This window comes from Cynocephalus volans, chromosome X (assembly GCF_027409185.1).
Source record: "Cynocephalus volans isolate mCynVol1 chromosome X, mCynVol1.pri, whole genome shotgun sequence".
Lineage (NCBI taxonomy): Eukaryota > Metazoa > Chordata > Mammalia > Dermoptera > Cynocephalidae > Cynocephalus > Cynocephalus volans.
Genome location: NC_084478.1, coordinates 146,724,636 through 146,745,198, shown reverse-complemented (window position 1 = coordinate 146,745,198; position 20,563 = coordinate 146,724,636). Strand labels below are relative to the sequence as shown.

At 35.7% G+C, this 20,563-nt stretch overlaps 1 protein-coding gene across 1 annotated transcript in view; it reads right to left on the bottom strand.

The window, feature by feature from the left end:
* HPRT1 (hypoxanthine phosphoribosyltransferase 1) overlaps positions 1-20,563 on the bottom strand; it is a 28,516-nt gene that overhangs the window by 6,267 nt on the left and 1,686 nt on the right. Inside the window, exons 2-6 of the mRNA XM_063083529.1 lie at positions 19,597-19,703; positions 18,165-18,348; positions 8,472-8,537; positions 4,886-4,903; positions 1,934-2,016 (exon numbers count right to left, since the gene is read on the bottom strand). Of these exons, the coding sequence (XP_062939599.1) occupies positions 1,934-2,016; positions 4,886-4,903; positions 8,472-8,537; positions 18,165-18,348; positions 19,597-19,703 (458 nt within the window). The remainder of the gene's footprint in view (positions 1-1,933; positions 2,017-4,885; positions 4,904-8,471; positions 8,538-18,164; positions 18,349-19,596; positions 19,704-20,563) is intronic.

The following is a 20,563-nucleotide window of genomic DNA, read 5'->3' as shown; positions in this document are numbered from 1 at the left end:
GCTCCCTCTTTCCCCCTCAACCTCTGGCCACCACTAATCTTTTCTCCACTTCTAGAATTTCATCATTTCAAGAAGGCTGTATAAATGGAATCATACAGCATGTAACCTTTTGAGATTGGCTTTTATGGGCACAATTCCCTTGAGGCTTATCTAGGCTGCTGTGTGTATCAATAGTTTGTTCCTTTTATTGTTGAATAGTATCTCACGATAGGGTGTACCACCGTTGGTTTAACCATTCACCTGCTGAAGGACATTTTGGTTGCTTCCATTTGGGGACTATTACTAATGAAATTGCTATGAACATTCATATACAGGTTTTTGTGTAGACATAAGTTTTCACTTCTCTGGGATAAATGGCCAACTTCTGGGGTCTTATGGTAGTTACATGTTTAGTTTTTAAAGAAACTGCCAAACCGTTTTCCACAATGGCCATGCCATTTTACATTTCTATCACTTAACAGCTTTTTATTTTTAATTGAAGTTAAAAGTTTACTTAGTCATTCTTAACCCTGCACTGAATAAAAAGAGTAAGCTTTATACTTATTCTTTTTATACATAAAGCTCAAATACACATACATGACATAAACAGATATACAATATATCCATGATATTAAAATTTCACGACGGGGGAGAGATTAGGAAAAAAAAGTTGAGAAACACTGATTTAGGCCAACTGCATTACTAAGAAATGATCTAAGTATTCTTTGAGCACGTCATACGTACAGCAACACAAAGTACCTCCCTCATGAGCCAGTCCATCTCAATTCCAATGTATACACCAGGAAAGAATTACAAAAGAATATCTGGAGTACTAAACTCTATGCCACACAGTAGGTTGACATTTAAAACCCTAAAGATTATGCAGGAAATAAGCAAGTGCACTGAATGGTTTATAGGATACAACTTAGTGCCCTATAATGTATCATTTATACGTTCTCATCATGCCTGTCCCAAATCCATTTAAAGGAAAAACTCACTGACATACACTTGCACTACCTATCAGAAAAGCCCATAAGGACAAACTGTTGCCATGTGATTCATTTGTAGGCTTACTCTGATTCAAAGATGCTCTACAGATACTTTGATTCTTTAAAAAGGGTTTATGAAAAACAGTTAATCATTTAGGGAAAAAAAAGTTAGATCACTACTTGACCCCTACACAAAAATTGCAGATTGGTCAAAGACTTAAAAATGAAAAATGAAACTGTAACAAACAAAAAAAGAAAATCACAAAAAACCTGGGATGTTACTCTACTAAAAACTTAATGTAGTTAAAGCATGAACTCTGAGCCAAGTTCCCTGGGTTCAAATCTCATCTCTATAGATTACTAGTTCTGTGCCTTTGGGCAATTCCCTACGCCTCAGTATCCTTATCTGTAAAGTAGGAATAATAATGCTACCCCAGAGTTATTTGGAGATGAAGCTATAATTAAGAAAAAACACAGGTAGAACTCTAAAAGCAAAAGCCAAACAGCATAGATATGGCCAAGCAATGAGGCTGGCTTAGAAAAAAGGAAGCAGGCATTGTAAAATTTTAATGTGGACACAAAACAAGATGCAACGTACATCATTCAATTCTAGAAGCTCCACATCTTCAGGGCCCACCCCTCCGTACTACTTCTTCACCTCCCTTTTGGGATCCTTGGTCTCAATTTTGCAAGGAGGCCCAAAATCCTGTCATGCTGCTCAGGACAAGTTGATACAATCAGCATGCTCAAAAACCAAATGTAAATAATATTAGGCAAGGAGGCGACTATAACAAAGGGCTTTATTAAAACACAACAAAATTATTTACAAAGGATATTTCCTGAATTTTAAGATTACATTAGTTTTTGAAGATAAAATGACAGTTGAGAACATTTATCCTGACAAAGAAGCAACCACTTAATCCTCCTTCTAATGAAAAAAATATCCGTCAAAATGTTGTACCTACCTTGCGACCTTGACCATCTTTGGATGATACTGCCTGACCAAGGAAAGCAAGGTTTGCATTGTTTTGCCAGTGTCAATTATATCCTTTTAAAAAGAAAAGACATTTAAATGGTAAATAAAACCAGCACAGCTTTAAATTCAGAGTTACTATATAAACACAAAATGCCAAAAGCTCCATGTATAACTGAAATACTGTCATTTTTTTCTAGTGCAGTAAATCTCACCAAAAATTCACACACTGAGATATTCTGGAATCTGTAAATTATCTGGCCCTCAGCAAGCAGTAGGAATGCCAGTCCCCACGACTGGATTTTGTAGGCAAATTTAAACATACACATGCAAGTATACACACGACCATTTTATTAGAGAGTTATGATGCTGCCCTTTTTTATAAAAGGCATTTTAGATTTTTTTTCATAAATTCAAGATAGGGATTCTCTCCCCCCTGTCACTGATACAGGTGTTTAACAAGACCACACTTTGAGAAACACTGCCTTACACCATCTTTAAAAATATCCACATTAATAAGGTTTTACTACGTAAAATGACTTTAGGGCTGGCCGGTTAGCTCATTGGGTTGAGTGTGGTGGTAATAACACCAAGGTCAAGGGTTTGGATCCCCATACCAGCCAGCTGCCAAAATAAAAAATAAAAAAATAAAATGACTTTACATGAAAATGAATCTCATCTGTTCAGTTAAAAAGTAGGACATTCAAAACAAATCCAACTCCAATAATGAAAATATTTTCTAAACCATAACCCTAATGCTCTTCAATGAAAATACTCTAAAAATGGTATAAAGCTGTGCAAGCCATCAGAAACATCAGGGCTGGAGACCTGTGGAAAATGCAGATTTCTGGTTTGTGGTAGGCAGAATTCTGATGAACTCCAATATTTCTGGAACTAAATTCTGGGACTGAAAGGAAGTGAAGAAATGGGGCTTTAGCTGTATTATAATGTTTAATTTCTTTTAAAAAATGAGATTTGAAGCAAATGTGGTAAAATGCTAATGTTTTGTGGTGGATATGTGGGTACTGAGAGTTCAAAATATTTCACAATTAAAATTAAAAGCAAAGGTCCAAGTGAGTTGAGGAGGGAAGGAGCATCAAGGAAAGCTTTGTGCAAGGGCCGGCCCGTGGCTCACTCGGTAGAGTGCGGTGCTGATAACACCAAGGCCACGGGTTCGGATCCTATATAGGAATGGCCGGTTTGCTCACTGGCTGAGCGTGGTGCTGACAACACCAAGCCAAGGGTTGAGATCCCCTTACCGGTCATCTTTTAAAAAAAAAAAAAAAAAAAAGGAAAGCTTTGTGGAGGTGACTTTTGAGCTGGGTCTTAAAGGAATTAAACATGGGATAAGAAGGGAGGGAGTAAGGACATTTCAAGTACAAGAAATAAGGAACAAATAGTGGAAACAACCTAAATGCCTATCAACTAAATGAATGGATAAAATAAAATGTAGTACTATATACCCATACAAAGGAATATTATTCAGCAATGGAAAAGAATGAGTACTGATACATTGCACAATATGGATGAATCTTGAGAACACTGAGCTAAGTGAAAGAAGCCAGGCACAAAAGGGCACATATTGTATGATTCCATTTATATGAAATGTCCAGAATAGGCAAATCTCATATAAACAGCAAATAGACGATCAGTTTGGTAGGGGTTGGGGGAAGGGAAACGGAGAGTGATGGCTAAGGGGATTGAGTTTCTCCATGAGACAATGAAAATGTTCTAAAATTGCATGTGCTGATAACTGCACAGTGCTGTGAATACTATACAAACCACTGAATTGTGCACTTTAAATGGGTGAATGGTATGATATGTGAATTATATCTCAATAATGTTGTTATTTTAAAAAGAAGAAATAAGGAGCAAAGAACAGGGGGCACAAAAAGGGAGGTAATAAAGGCTCTGGGAAACAGCAAAATGTACAGAGAAAATGAAAGGAAGTTTCTGGAGAATGAGATTGGTAATGGATGTTGAGGTCACACTGAAAAACTTGTCAAAAGAATTTGGTCTAAAAAATAAAGAATGGGGGAATAGGGTCTGAGTAGGAGGCATGAACACAAATTGTGCTTTTGAAGCCTGTAGAATTAATTCAAGGCAGAAAGATTTGAATAGGGAGACCACAGACAAAAAATAAAGAGGTATACATAGGCTATTAGGCAGTGATAAGTGATCGGGGGAAAAAAGTATTGAAGAAGAATAGAAGTTGAGGGGGGTAGAAATGTGAGATTATATATAGATGGCAGGAGGCGGCCTTAATGAGGTAACTTATGAGTAAATCAAGGGTTCTTAAACCTTAGCATGCATCAGAATCACCTGGAGACTTGTTAAAGCAAGGGCCTCGACACAGATTTTGATTCAGTAGGTTCCCAGTTGGTGCTTTTGGCCTAGGGATGACACTTTGAAAACCACTGAGCTAAAGGAAGTGATAATTCAAATCTTCACCCCACTTACTAGCTGGTAACCTTGGGAAACTGTTTAACCTCTCTGTGCTTATTTCCTTAGCACTTAGAATAGTGCCTGGAAAAGTGAGCACTGTATAAATTTGTCCATTATTATGTACAAAATACTTGAGGACATAATAGCAAACAGAACATAGTATATGAATTATAAATATTCCTTTGTATGTACCAAATAGTACATAGACAAAATTTAAGCAAAATACTAAATTATATGTATGGAAAATACGGTTATAGTATGCTTAGAAAAGATTTCAAACCAAAGAGAGAGAGGTAGGAAATATAGTAAAATTTTTCCATTATTGGTAAAAATAAATTGCTAAGTATTCTTTATAAAAAACCAGTCTCATTCCTTTAGAACACAAACCCACCATTAAACCTGATGAAGAAGAATTTCTTTCTCTGGCTTACCTTTATGATGGTGCACATACTAAGTTAGAAAATCATAAATACTATATAAAAGTAAATGTAGAACTTACTTCAACAATCAAGACATTCTATAAGAAAAAAAAGAAATGCAAATCAGTATAATGAATCGGACAGTATTTCCAATTATAAGTCAAATCACATCATAACAAACTCTAAGAAATTACCCAAATTCTTGTTTTTAGATACTTTACTGTATCAAACCCTGCTTTAAACAAATGGGCCATCTGTTGGGATTTGGAAGTCTTTAATACTGAAATGTGTATTGCAATGGAATTTTTAAGAATAAAATTTGACCCATGTGTTCATTTTTAAAAAGCTTTCATCACTTAATGAGAGATCTAATCTTGGGCATGTAATGAAATTTCTCTGGGCCTCAGTATCCCATGTGTAAATTAAGAAACTTGAACTGGCTGGCCCTCTTATGTATCTTCTTACTCTAACATTCTAATAACTATAGTTTGTACAATAACTCCAAAATCATGTATTTAACTTATCATATAGAATCCAATTCAAAACCCATTTTCTTGTTAGGCTAAAACTGATCTGCATTTTCCAGATGTGTCCATATTCTTGGACTACACTAAAGAAAGATACCAATGCTTCCTCCTCCCACCCTAAACCCTCACCCACTTTCTACATCTCAGAATTTTATAGCTAGAAGAATCCTTAAGAGAAAATACCACCTAACAATTACTTCCCAAAGTAGAGAAGGACTATCTGTCCTTATGCTAGTTATAGGAATGAAGCAGCATTTCACATACTGGTTATAATCATTGACACGAGAGGACATACACTGAATTGTTTATTTGTAGTTCTCATTATACTCCGTCATACAACTATAGCATCAGAATTTTAATGTTCTATATACTCTTCTAAGACAGTGGTTACCAAAGTAAGGCACAGAAGATCCACTGGGTTGTAAGAAAGATTAGAACTTTTTTAAAACCTCACCTTGTTTAATCTATATTTTTGTATGTATTTTACAACATATATAACATTACTACTGTAATTATATAATTTACAATACATATATTAGGAGTAAATGCTCAAAAAATTCTTTACTGACTGGGCACACAAATAAAAGTTTGGACAATCACTGCTCTAGGTATTAAAAGTAAACTTATAACCAAGAAAAGCTTCATCCTTTCCATGTCTCCAAGCAGTCCATCATGGAAGGCAAGATCGCTCACAAGCTAGGATGATCCCAGCACAGGATGAAGTAAGGCTAGCCCCTAACTTTTGGCAGGCAATTCACACTACTTTTCTCACTTTGACCCACCCTCTGTGAAGCAGCTACCACAGGCAAGTACAGCCTACTGGTAGCCTATTTTACAGGCAGGAAAATATTACCTTTTATTCAAAGTGGAGCTCAGGATGGGGGAGAAAATAAAGTAGATACGAAAGATCGGGGCAATCCAAGGGCACATGGCAAATGAGTAATGTAATTATGTTTTGTCAATTTTTATGAGGCTTCAGTAAATTCTAATTGCAAATACATTAATACAGCTCCAAAAGCCATGTAACTGTTCAAATGAATCTAAGTATAGTGCAAGGAGTACAGATGGTTCAAACTGTGGCTCTGCCACCTAAAAGTTGTATGACTTTGAGTTTCACCCTCCTTATCTACAGAAACAGGATAATAATAGCTACTTCATAGGGCAGCCATGAGGACTAAATGAAATAAGAATTATAGTAATACAGCAGAAGATGCTTAAGAAGTTAATTCCCCTCCTTTCCCCATATCACAACTAATTTGTCTTCAAAAGATACTGCAATTTAAGTCTTTAGCAAAACTGAATATAATCTATTAGTGGACTAATAATTGTTTTACCAGCTACCTTGTGGTTCTTTTTCCACATTTTCTCTACCCTAGCTGGCACATCTGAAGGACAACATATTCCTATCAGTAACCATGGCTCATCGCAGCAGTAATTTGCACAATGCGACAAAGTTATAGTTTAAAAAACAGCACTGAATTATGAGACAGAGAAACTGAATTCTAGTCTTGGCTCTAACACTAAATAGCTGCACAGCATTGATTAGGCCATAACCACAGACTTTATTAGGATAAGACAGTTTATACAAATCAAAGTCCACAGAGATTAAATATTTATCCAATACAAAATTGTAGAATCTGGAGTATGGCCCCAAAACTGTTTGAAAAATAAAAGAATGAGAATTGGCAAAACCCACACAATTTTACAACAGAAAGAGGGACTCCTAATGTAAAGCTGAGTTAATAATAATGTATTAATATTGGTTCGTAATTGTAACAAATCTACCACACTAATGTAAGATGTTAATAATAGAAACTGTGTATGTGGGAGAGGGTACAGGAATTATCTGTACTTTCTGCTTGATTTCTCTGTACACCTAAAACTGCTATAAAAATTAAGTCTATTACAAAAACAAAAAGTAATGAGTACACAGAAGAGAAAGAGAAATAAGTACATAGGAGAGAGAAATAAAAGACAAGGAACCAAAGAAAAATTTTTAAAAAAGAGAACTGCAACCACTACTGAGTTTATTTTATATCAAGTAGCTATATCCCTACGTAATAAATGAAAAAAAAGTGAGGCTCAGAGGTCAAATGACTTGCCTAAAGCCATAAAAATAGCCAAGTGGTAGAGCAAGGATTTGAACAGAGGTGTATTCAGGGTCCAAAGCCTTAAGAACTGGGGGGAAAAGGGAAAAATATTTATATACATATGTATCTGTACACATACAAATGTGCCCAAAATATAAAATAAAATAGAAAGTTTAAAGAACCCCACACTGTCACCACCAAGAAATAAGTTCACTCAAATTATATTCATATTTCTCGATTTTTCCACAATAAATGTGCTTTACTGTCACTATCACAAAAAGAAGTTATTTTAGAACCAGTCACCTGTTTAAAATCACAGAACTATGGATGCTTTTCCCTCTCGCCACGTGATGCTCTGTGCCGCCTTGGGACTCTGCAGAGTTTCCACCAGTAAGAGGGCCCTCACCAGATGCGCCCCTTTAACCTCACACTTCCCAGCCTCCAATAATGTAAGAAATACATTTAATTTCTTTATAAATTAAAAAGATATATATATATCACAGAGCTATGTAGTGGGACAGAGCCATTAGTTAGGAAAGGCAAAGTCAAACTAAATCACAGAAGGCTTTAAAGGCCAGGCCCCTTCCAGCACTAAAACCTAATTATAGAAGTAAGGGCTTCAAGGGCCAGCACGTAGCTCACTTGGGAGAGTGTGGTGCTGATAGAACCAAGGCCACGGGTTCGGATCCCTATATAGAGCTTTGGAGTCAGATGAATCTGCATTCAAATTCAAGCTCTACTGGTTATGTGACTTGCAGCAAGTCCTTCAACCTTGCTGAGCCTTAATGTACTGATATGTAAAATGGGTAAATCAACTCTCACAGGATTGTTGTAGCAGTACTTGATATAATATGGACTTAAGTTTAATGTTGGATTCTGCTGTCTTTTGCTATATGACCTAGGGAAGGATCATTAATCTAGACTACTTCCAAGGGTTAAATAACTCCCGTTTAGTTTTACTATGCAAACTGCCTATTAGTGATTGGATGAAAACAGTGTTACTGACTCTTCGTATGAAGTGCTCTTTTCTTCTCCTTCAAGATACATACCTTTCCAGTTAAAGTTGAGAGATCATCTCCACCAATTACTTTTATGTCCCCTGTTGACTGGTCATTCTAGTAAAAACAAACAAAAAGTGTGTATATATACATACTTTATATATATACACATATAATGTATGTATGTATACACACACACTTCAAATTACCAAATGGGAACTAGAAGATTTAAGAAGTTAGCTATCTAATATCCACAGCATTCTAAATGATATGAATTATAATAATTATGTTTCTAGAAATGAAAAGCTAGGTAACTTTCAAGTAGAGATTAGTAAAAATTAAAAAGTCCTAGTTGGCCATTACTAATTTGATGTTTTTAAGAGTCCTAAAAACAGGGTACACCCATTTTTGAGTGGGCAGTATTATAGCAGCCACCCATCTTTGGTCATGGTCACTTCTGAACCACGAGAGAAGTTATTAGCATGACAGGTGTCTGGTTCTGGCCTTGTACCATTCCCATGAGTCAAGCAAGTTGTAGAGGCTGGTCTACATCATACCCAACCCCAAGGATATGCCCTTCAAAAGTCTAGCCCAGGAGCAGGACATCTTCAGCACTGTCTGGGAAACCAGGTCTGATCAGTAGTCACTTAAGACATACCTCTTAGGCCCCCACTTTTCTGCTGTCACAGAATCCAGCAGAAACACTTGCAGGAGTTTTAAGTGGGAACAGTCAACACCCACCACCACAGTTGGTTGTGATAATGACCATAATTTGGCTGTACTGGATTCAAGATAGAAAATTGGGGTGAAAGAGCAGGTGAACAAGAGCTAAGATTGCCCCACCAGAGAACAAACCATACTGTACAGGTACAGCAATCACAATGGTGCGGCACCAGCACAGTAATTGACAAAGAGATCAAGGAACAAAGTAGAGCCCAGAAACAGACCCAGAAATATATGAGGATTTAGTATATGATAAAGATGGTATTTTGAGTCAGTAAGGAAAAGATTAATTATCCAATAAATGGTGTTTGGTCAACTAGTTATCGACTTGGGAGAAAAATAAAGTATGGTCCCTACCTCACGGCATATAAAAAATAAATTCCAGATGGATTAAAATCTAAACGTAAAAAATAAAGCCACAAGTGAACTGGAAGAAAATGCAGAAGAACATGAACTCAAACTGAAAGAACAGATCTGTAACAAATATTCCTATTTACACTGGGCTCCAACAAGAACTCATAGGAAAATGGAGAATGAACACAAATTGCCACTTTATAGAACAGAAGGCCATAACATATAAAATGATATGTATCTGAGAAACAAGCACTAAAACAATGTGATTCTACTGTTCACTCATCTGCACTGGCAAAACTTAAGCCCAAAGACATGCTGAGGAGAAACAAGCATTCTTATTGGTGGTGAAAGTATAAATTGGTATAACCTCTTTTGAAAATGATACAGCAATACCTACTGAAATTGTAAACATGCATTCCATTTGATCCAGCAACCCCACTATCAGGAATCAATGCTACAAAAACACTCAAGTATGCAAAGGTACATTCAAAGATGTACACTGTGTTAATTAGCCATAAAAAAGAACCAACATGTCTATAAATAGGGAACTACTTAATTAAGTTCATCTACACAACATAATACCATGCATCTATTAAAAAGAATCTGGTAATCTAATAGACACTGACATGGAGCAATGCTAATTAAAAACACCAAGTAGTAGAATAATGTATTACCTATGAAACCATTTTTATTCAGCATTTAACAGCAATCACCTGAGTTGTGAGAATGAGGATACTGAGATGTTTTACTTTTATATACTTCTATTTTTGTTATATGCTTCTATATACATGTCCATTTTTTAATGGTGTGCTATTTTTGAAAAACACAAAAGAAGAAATTAGAAAAAGGAAAAAAAAAAAAAACAAAAACCACAAATAGGCCAATTCTATTTGGTGTTGTAAACTAAACATACGACTTCTGATTATGAACAAACTCTTTTACATTATTTTTCATCTTAGGGAAACTATGGACACCCTTTATTCTAATTAACTTAAAACCCAGCATTTCAAACATACAGAATTAATGGTCCAAAAAAAAACGCACAAAATCTGAAGCTTTAGAGAGTAAATCATGGTAAATGATTTACACTGTAAACCTTGTTGAATAGTGACACCTTCTGCAGAAATTTGGTATTACAGTCCAACTCTGATTGATCCTTTTTTACAGAAAGGACAATAAATATTCAAGAACTGAAGTGTGGAGTCATGGAAAAAAATGTGTGATCCAAAGGCTGGGGCCTCTTCTAGAGTTCCTCTACCCTCTTCTCTACCATTCTGTCTCCTCACTCCTCTCAGCCAGAGTCCAATCTGTCCTCAACTCGAGTGTCACTGTTAACTATGTAAAATTCTCAGAAAAGCTCTGTGGGTCTACAAATACATACCTATGTATTTATCTATGTTTCTATTTTGCCTACCTCTCAAGTCTAGGTGTGAAAATGAGAAGGATAATAGGAAAAAACTTGTCCATCCATAGGAATTTTGAAAACCTCCATAGCTTGGTATAAGAAGAGAGGAGGGAAAGCTGTGTAAAAACATGTAATAAATGGGCTGCAAAAGAACTGCTTGGAACAGTCAGGCTAACACTGTAAGAAAAGGAAGCAGAGGCTAATCACCAAGGCTGGGTCCCCAAGAGGGCATGACTAGGAATATTAATGAGGTGGGAAATCCTGGCCCCACATCCCCTTAGCGGCTTAGCACCACAGCACCACGTAGCTTGCTCTTTGCAGTGAACTTCAGATCATTCTTTCATGATCCTAGAGTGGGGTTTTCTTATTGGGAAACAGTCATTCTCTCGACAATCAGCTAGGCCCTGATTTTACCATACTCAATCACATTTTCTCTTCACATCATAGTCCCTCAACCATCCTCTGTCCTTTAACTGTTTTTCTATACCATGATCAAACAACAAGAAAAACGAGAATATTAGAATCATATGCTTTTAGAGGTAGACTGTACCTCTGATGGAAAATGGCAGATATTCCATTTTTTCGAATATATATGCAGAAAAAATAATTAATCTGCATTTTGAGTTCTTTTAAACGAACACACTGATTTTCTTTAAAAAAAATAAAAGGTTATCAACAGTTAGAAAATGATGCTTATGAAGCAGGGACCATACAGATCATCTATCAAGTCCTCTACTGTCCAGTATAGTAGCCAACAGCCACATGTGGCGATTTAAATAACAAAATTAAAAATTCAGTTACTCTGTTACACAAGACATATTTCAAGCACTCAACAGCCACATGTGACTAGTGGCTCTGCACCAGATAGCACAGATACAGAACATTTTCATCATCACAGAAAGTTCTATTGGGTCGCACTGCTCTAATTAAATCAAAGATATCATTTAGCACAACACAGTATTAGAGAGATTTAAGAGTTAGCGCTAATACTTAAAACCTGGGTATTTTCAAACCTTTAGAAGTTATTGCTTCCTGAGCTGGCCAGTTAGCTTAGTTGGTTAGCGTGTGGTGTTATAACACCAAGGTCAAGGGTTTGGATCCCTGTACTGGCCAACTGCCAAAAAAAAAAAAAAAAGTTATTGCATCCTATCTTCATGCTTTTTATTCCATGCCTGGTTTGAGACTAGGATCTTATAGAATAAACATGTTCAACAGAACCACTTTTCATGGCCTAAGATAGCACCTTGCATACAAGACGTGTTGCATACAATGTTTGCTGAGAATATTAATCAATTTCCTTTATTTTCTTACCAAATTTGTAGTTTCACGGGAGCAAACATGAACACTACCTTTGTGTTCTAAGAACCAGGGTGCTTATATAAAACCTCAGTTGCCTCAGAAGGGCTACATCAAAGAGAAAAGCCATGGGAAAGGACTAAAAAGTGTACTTTTGACCCTAGTTCTGTTAAAGTTTACTTATACTGCAGATAGTACACATTCCCATTCCTGCCAAATTCTTTCCCACACCCCCGTCTATGGTCTTAATTCAATAAGTAGGAGAAAGGAACCAATCACTTCATTTGCTTTATATAGATAGACAGACATACATATATAGACATAGACAGATTTACAGAAGACAAACTCTATATAATCTAGTGTCAATATCCAAGTTGTATAGCCATATTTAACTCATCTATTAGGGAGAGAAAAGCATATCTCAAAGCAACTGACTAAATACATATAGAGAAAAAAAGGTCAGGCTGAAAGCTACTGATTTCTTATAAGTGAAACTTTAAGAAACTACTGGGGTGGGGTGTGAAAAACACGGGGAGATGTGGGTCAAAGGATACAAAGTAGCAGATATGTAGGATGAACAAGTCTAGAAATCTAATGTACGACATGAGGACTATGGGTAATAAAATTGTACTGTATTTGGGATGCATGCTAAATGAGTAATCTTAGCCGCTCTTGCCACCAAAACAAAAAGAAAAATGGTTAACTGTGTGAACTTATGGATATGTTAATCTGCCTCACTGCAGCATCCTTTTTACTATCTATATGCATCCCGTAACATGTTGTAATACCTTAAATAAACACAATAAATACACAATATACACAATAAAATTTATTTAAAAATTTAGAAAACTACTCCAGTATTTTCTGCATTTTTCTAATATGCTCACTCAGTCTATGCATCTGCGTCTTTGAAGATGTTAAACAGATAGCCTAATCAAGAGACTATCAAGATCAAGACTGAGAAAAAAAAAAGAAAAAAGGAGAAAAAAACCAAAAAACCAAAAAAAAAAAAAAAAAAAAAAAAAAAAAAACCCTAACAACAACAAAAAAGATCTAGACTGGAAGTTATAGCTTTATGAACCTTGACTGCAACCAAGGGAAAATCCCATAATTGGCAAAATGAATTCTGTTCCCATGCAAAACTTCTGACTAGTAGAGAGTGAATAATAGGAGGGCCATATTAGAGGATCCACATGAGCTAAAAGTTTTCCCAAATAAGACTCTGAGTTCTGCACAGAGTTAAAAGCCTGGGTTCAAATCAAAGACATGTATGATCTTGGGAAAGTCACTTAATCCCTCTGTGTCTCATTGTTCTAAAATGTAAATGAAGATAACTTGTAACTCAAAAATAAAAGTTTTCTCTAAGACTAAATTCTAACAATTTAATTTTAGTATCAGCTATTTAGTCTGGATAAACCATAAATCTGGCTAATTTTCCCTTTGCTTATTAAGGCCCACACAAAAACAAAAACTTATTTGTCTAACAACTTTCCTCCTGAGGGTTATGTTTTATTATTAAACTATTGTACTAAAAAAATTACTACAAAATTGAAATAAACTCAAAATAGAGGAAATACATTTGCATACTTATCAACTATTTAATTTTTCTGAATTTCACAGTGCCTTAGGGACAGAAAAGGTCACTGAATGTATAGTACTATATTCCATTGTTTTTTTTTTTTTTTTTTTGGTCGTTTTTTCGTGACCGGCACTCAGCCAGTGAGTGCACCGGTCAGTCCTATATAGGATCCGAACCCGCGGCGGGAGCGTCGCCGCGCTGCCAGCGCAGCACTCTACCAAGTGCGCCACGGGCTCGGCCCTATATTCCATTGTTCTAAGATGCACATTCGTATTTTAATACCTCTGGAATCGATGTATGTATTACAATTAATGGCAACTTACAACTACAGCTGACAATGTTTTCTTTCTTAGCAGTACAAAAAATAGTGGTAAGTATTAAAATCAGTGGCATCTTTAATTTAATGAAATATGGTATCTGGAATCCCCAGGCAATTTCCCATTTAAACACTAGGTAAATAATCCTGCCAAACTACTCTAAGAGTTCAGAAACTATAATCTGTTCGTGTGTATACAGAGAGAAAATTCTTAAAAATATTAGAAATAAAAAGTGGTAGTAGAGTTTGGGATACATTCCTTTATAATTTTCTGCAGTTGTATTTTATTATTTTTTTTTTAAATGTATTTTTTAATCAGAGAAATGCAATTCTTATTTTAAAGAAAAAGTAGATGGGTGTGTTGACATTTTAATACTTCTTTATATATTCTGGAAACACTTAATAGTTCAAATGGAGCATTTCTTTAGGATTAGTACAGATCAACGAGCCTTTAACTGTTTCAAACTGGTCAATATCAGCATGTAAAATCATACTTACATCAATGTTACTGATGCTGCAAACAATTCAAAATTTCCACTTTATGGTTTTATCAAATTAGGCTGCCTAGACTTTTATATGCATATGTGAATATCTTCCATGACAAGCTGTTGAATTATTAAATAGGGTAAAAATATTGCTTCAAATAAACAGATACTATCTGGATAATTCTCTTAATTTCTACTGTTTAATAGTAAATATACATAGACTTTCACATAAAATATCACAAATTTTTTTCTTATGTGAATATTAACCTAAAAAATTGCTTTGCTTATGTTTAAGATTTCATGCTTTTTATCAGTTAAGGAGTACAACTTAATAATCCTCTAAGATCTAAAACTAATAGGGAAAAAAACTAAGAGTAGAAAATGAAATTAAAATGTCAGTGTTTCTACCCTCCAAATTGCTCTTACAACTATAACATACTTCTAAAAAGAAAATACTAAACTCCCCCCATTTTTTTGTTCATTTTTGCTTTTCAAAGAAAGAATATTCAGCACAAATCCCGAGAGATGAGTCATAATGTAGCAAGACTGATTTTGTAGTGTTAGGGGGTTAGTGGTGGAGGCTAAAGAAGACTAAAAAGATAAATCATATTACAAACCTTTAAGTACATTTTGACTCTAAGCAACGATGCATTAAAGGCTGGCCAGCTATACTGCCTGCAGCTATACTGACTAGAATTAAGTCCTAGTGTAAACCATTAATCAACCAGTCAATAACTTCTGTTCAGTAAAAATCCAAATTTTGCGTTTAAACAAGTCTTTAATTTGAGCAAGACTGACAAGTTAAAAGGAGCTTACAAGTAGAAAGTAAGGTCATGATGCATAGGCAAAAAGGATTTTAACAGGACAGGAAAATGTCTTGATAATGCTTAAACAGTTGCCCGGTCACCCATAGGACTGATGAAAATGTGGAAAAGGTCAAAGACTTGCGTGATATTATGGTATGTATATTTTGGTTTTCATCCATGGTTCCTGGCTTGTTCTAACCTTCCCCAGCCTTTCTGCTTGGACCTGGCCAAAAAGAATTCTCTGACCTACCTTATCTGATTGTAGGTCATAAGACCCCTATTCCAGAAAGGGTCCTGCCCCATACCCGGGAGGAAGGAATGTTACAGAGAGGCCAAGAAGAATCTGAACAAACAGGCCTTGCTGGGTTTCCCCACCCAGTCTATTATTATTAGATCATACCCTTTTTGTCCAATCACATTTCTACATGGTTATCCATGCTTCAATCATGCCTACGTAATGAAGCTTCCATAAAAACGCAAGGGCACAGGGTTCGGGGAGCTTCCGGATAGCTGAACACCTAGAGGTTCCTGTTGGATGGTGTGCCCAGGGAGGGCAAGGACGCTCCGAGCACTTCGATCTACGCATCTCGACTGTATCCTCGGCAATAAATCCATAATTGTAAGTAAGTGTTTCCTTGACTTCTACTAGTCATTTGGCAAATTAATCAAATCCAAGGAGAGGGCTGTGGGAAACTTAATTTATAGATGGTTGGTCAGAAGCACGGGTGAAACAATCCGTAGCTTACTACCGGGCTGGTGTCAAAAGTCTGTGTGGGGAGGGGGAGTGTGGGGGCTGGGCGGTTAGCTCACATGCACCAAGGGTTTGGATCCCTGTACTGACCAGCTGCCAAAAAAATAAATAAAAAGTAGGGGAGGGGTAGTCTTGGGGATTGAGCCCTCAACCTGTGGGATGTGATGCTATCTCCAGGTAGAGAGTGTTGAAATTGAGTTGGAGGGCACTCAGCTGGTGTCTGCTGTAGAACTGCTTGCTTGCTTGCTGGTGGGGAAAAATCCCTATACATCTGGACATAGAAGTCTGGCTTCTGTGTTTATGATGATTGTGCTGTGTCTGACAGCAGAGGAAAAATGGTTTGTGTTTTTACCTCTCTTAACTTGGGTCACTCAAATAGATGATTTGATTAATGGATAGAATGAAGGTTAAAAGTTATATGTAGATAAAGTGGTCTTATTCTCAATAAAAATGTGAACATGCGAGTTTCTACAAAAATGGACTACAATACTGATTCAAGGGATAGCAAAGACTAGACATTTATCCCAATCTTTGAACAAGCTAGGAGAAATCCCTATTTTAAAGAAAAATAGCAACTCACAGGAAATACAATTACAACTTGAAATCAGAAATAAAGTAATAGCCTGAAGTAATAAAAACCAAACATTCACAGGATCAAAGAAATTATGGATGATGAAATTCACATGTAAAGATCACAGTGATATTTGTCTCATCCCACAGTGTCAATATTTTGACACAGTTCAGATTGTTTGACATGGGCCGAGTAACTGAGGATCAAAAGTGATTTATTCAGGGGCCGGGCCCGTGGCGCACTTGGTAGAGTGCTGCGCTGGGAGCGCAGCAACGCTCCCGGCCGCGGGTTCGGATCCCATATAGGAATGGCCAGTGCGCTCACTGGCTGAGTGCTGGTCACGAAAAAGACAAAAAAAAAAAAAAAAAAAGTGATTTATTCAATTTGCCAATGCTCTAGCTCCATATGTGCTTTCTGGGAAACAACTGTTGACCCACTTTATCAGACCTAGCTCCAAATTTATGACACCCCCCCCCAAACCAATCTAGCTCCAGAAAGAATATTTGCCACCAGTAAGTACAGGGAGTATCCCTTATCCAAAATGCTTGGGACCAGAAGTGTTTTGGATCTTGAACTTGTTTAGATTTTGTAATATTTGCATATACATAATGGGTTATCTTAGGGATGGGACCCAAGTCTAAACACAAAATTCATTTATGCTTCATACACACTTTATACGCATAGCCAGAAGGAAATTTTATATAATATTTTTAATAATTTCATGCATGAAACAAAGTTTGCTTATACTGAACCATCAGAAAGCAAATGTGTCACTATCTCAACCACTCATGTGGACAGTCTGTGGTTGTTTGGCATCATCATCATTCCTGACTCCATTTATATGCTACCGATAGGTAATCATATTTACACTTACTCATACATAGATAATTAACAGTAAAAAATATGACATGTCATTAATACAGTGAAAAATAATATGTTCAGGGTAACTAAACAGCACAGTAGCATCACCAAAATACTACATCAGCTGTTAAATAAGAGCAGCAACAAACTGTGTGTTCTGTGCCTGCATTTTGACTGCAACCCATCACATGAAGTCAGGTGTGGAATTCTCCATTTGTGGCATCCTGTCAGCTCTCAGAATTTCAGATTTGGGAACATTTCAGATTTCAAATTTTTGGATTAGGGATACTCAACCTGTATAGTCAAAAAAGCATTCTCCAAGTCCCAATAAGCAATGCCTAAAAGGGTTTTTTTTTTTAAAAAAAAAGCCAAAATAAACAAAAAACATCTGTAAAATAAGCATACAGCCTTCAAAGTGACTAGTCTGAAAAAAACAATATTCACTTTGATGTAAAGTACTAGTGATTATGTTAGAAGAATCTCACTGTAACCAAGTGAAATGAATGTTTAAAGTATAGTTTGCAGAGCTTGAAAGTACAGAAAAACCTACAGTTGCCATATTTTTTAAAAAAACACACATATATTAAATATACTTACACAGTAGCTTTTCAGTCTGATAAAATCTACAGTCATAGGAATGGATCTATCACTATTTCTATTCAGTGCTTTGATGTAATCCAGCAAGTCAGCAAAGAATTTATAACCCCCCTTGAGCACACAGAGGGCTACAATGTGATGGCCTCCCATCTCCTTCATCACATCTCGAGCAAGCCGTTCAGTCCTACAAAAATAAAATCACGAATTTAATAGAAAGTTTCATACACTTTAACTTTATAACAAACATCTCTCAAGCATTAAACTTCCACAAACACATCCTTTGACCCTCTGAGGTATATCCTTGCTTCATAAAGTAAAATTAAAATTTGATACCTTCAAAAACCAGGTACACTATTCCTAAATTTTAAAAATGCAAATAAAAACAAGATACCATTTTCACCTATTAGCTTGGCAAAATCTGATTAAATGAAATTTCTCTGACAATATACAACATTAGATTGTGAGGAAAAGGGCACTCTCATACACCAATTAGGAGTATAAAATGATGCAGAGGATAACTTGGCAGTACCAAAATACTCAATATAACACCTTCCCCCTGACCTAGAATTTTCACTTGGATAAAGTTGAGCAAGTGCCAAAAACGTATATAAAAGGATGTTCCCTCTACTATAGTCTGTAAGAGCAAAATAATGGAGACCTTGAGTGTCCATCAATAATCAACTAGTTAAATCGTTCAGGAATTAATGAACATCCATAAAACGGAATGTTATGCAATCTTTAAAATATGAGAGCTCCAAATGTACTAATATTTTAAAAGTCCAGTAAAATTTAGAACTATATGGTTGTACCTATGTTTTAAAATATATATGCACATTTGCATATAGTATATATACATAGCCAGTGTCTATGGAAGGAATGTGTACAGTAAGCTAAGGAGAGAACTTTATTCCTCTTGTTCACAGCCTCCATAGTTAGAATGTTTTACAACACAAACATATTGATATTATAATTTTAAGATAAAAAATAAAATAGCCAGACACACAAGTCAAGTATTCAAATACCAAGCAAGGTTTTTCATTGTAATTCATGTGAGGGGAAATTCTCAAGCCAGATACACATAATAATCAAAATCGGACCTTGCCTTCATGTGATCTAGACCCAGTCCAATACTCTGTTCAGGACTGAGAAATCAAAGACCCTCTGACTAGAGCTCATTCTTCCAATCTCCCTTCAATGTTTATTGTACTCCCTACAAATTCCCACTATATTATGAGTTATACTAGGTAGTCAGGAAGGTCCTCCCCTCTCTTTTTTTTTTTTTTATAAAAAGGACTTTGAAAATAGAAAGCATCTATTATTTACCAAGTTGTCCTAGTTTATGTTCAAATATCAACTACTCAAAACAGTTGTCGACACTTGAAATTAATACAAGAAAAAATTTTTAAAAACTTTAATTTAAGATCCTACTAACCTGTCCATAATTAGTCCATGAGGAATAAACACCTTTTCCAAATCCTCAGCGTAATGTTTAGGTATACAAAATAAATCTAGGTCATAACCTGGTTCATCATCACTAATCTGAAAAAGAAACACAGTTGTTTCAAGGAGAGTATTACAGGATACAAACATTAGATAGGACTGAGATGTTTAAAAACACTGTCTATCACAGAAATTTAGGTATGAGATATATCAAGAAGTATCAACTTTGTATGTATGATAATGAATTATAGTTATGTAGGAAAACAACCATATGTCTTAGAGATGAATAGTCAAGAACACAGAAGTAAAATGACACAATGTGGAATTTCCTTTAGGTCACAAAGAGAAAAAGAAAAATCTTTAAGAGCTAAGGCAAATGTGGAAAAATCTTGATAATATTTTAATCATAGGTGACGAGTACATGGGATTCATTATACTATTCTCTCTACTTTTGACTATGTTTGAAAATTAAGTAACAAAAATTTTAGTACAACTGAAGAAAAATTACTGTCCCCATCCCAAATCCAAATAGCTCTCTCATCTTACAGTAGGAAAAAAAAAAAAATCACCAGAAAAAGCTAAGTGATCTTTTAAAAACTCAAACTGCTAGAAGCCTGAGATTGTTATAATCAACTCACAAGATGCCTGCATAGTAAATACTCCAAGATTGTTTGACTAGGACCACATATTTGTTGTTCTGGTATGCCCAGCCCCTGGCATACAGAATATTTAGTAACACTGATGATGTGGTACCTGCGGTGGTAAATGTCCTATAATTACAGCTTTATGAATATTATATATGTACCTATCCACACGGAAAAAAGAATATAACAAAATCATAAAAGCTATTAGCTGTGGGAGGGGAGTTACAGTGAATACTTAGTTCTTTATACTTTGCTATATATTCCAAATATCCTTTGCTTTTTAAAAAAATTCAGTAGTCCACATACTGTATACAA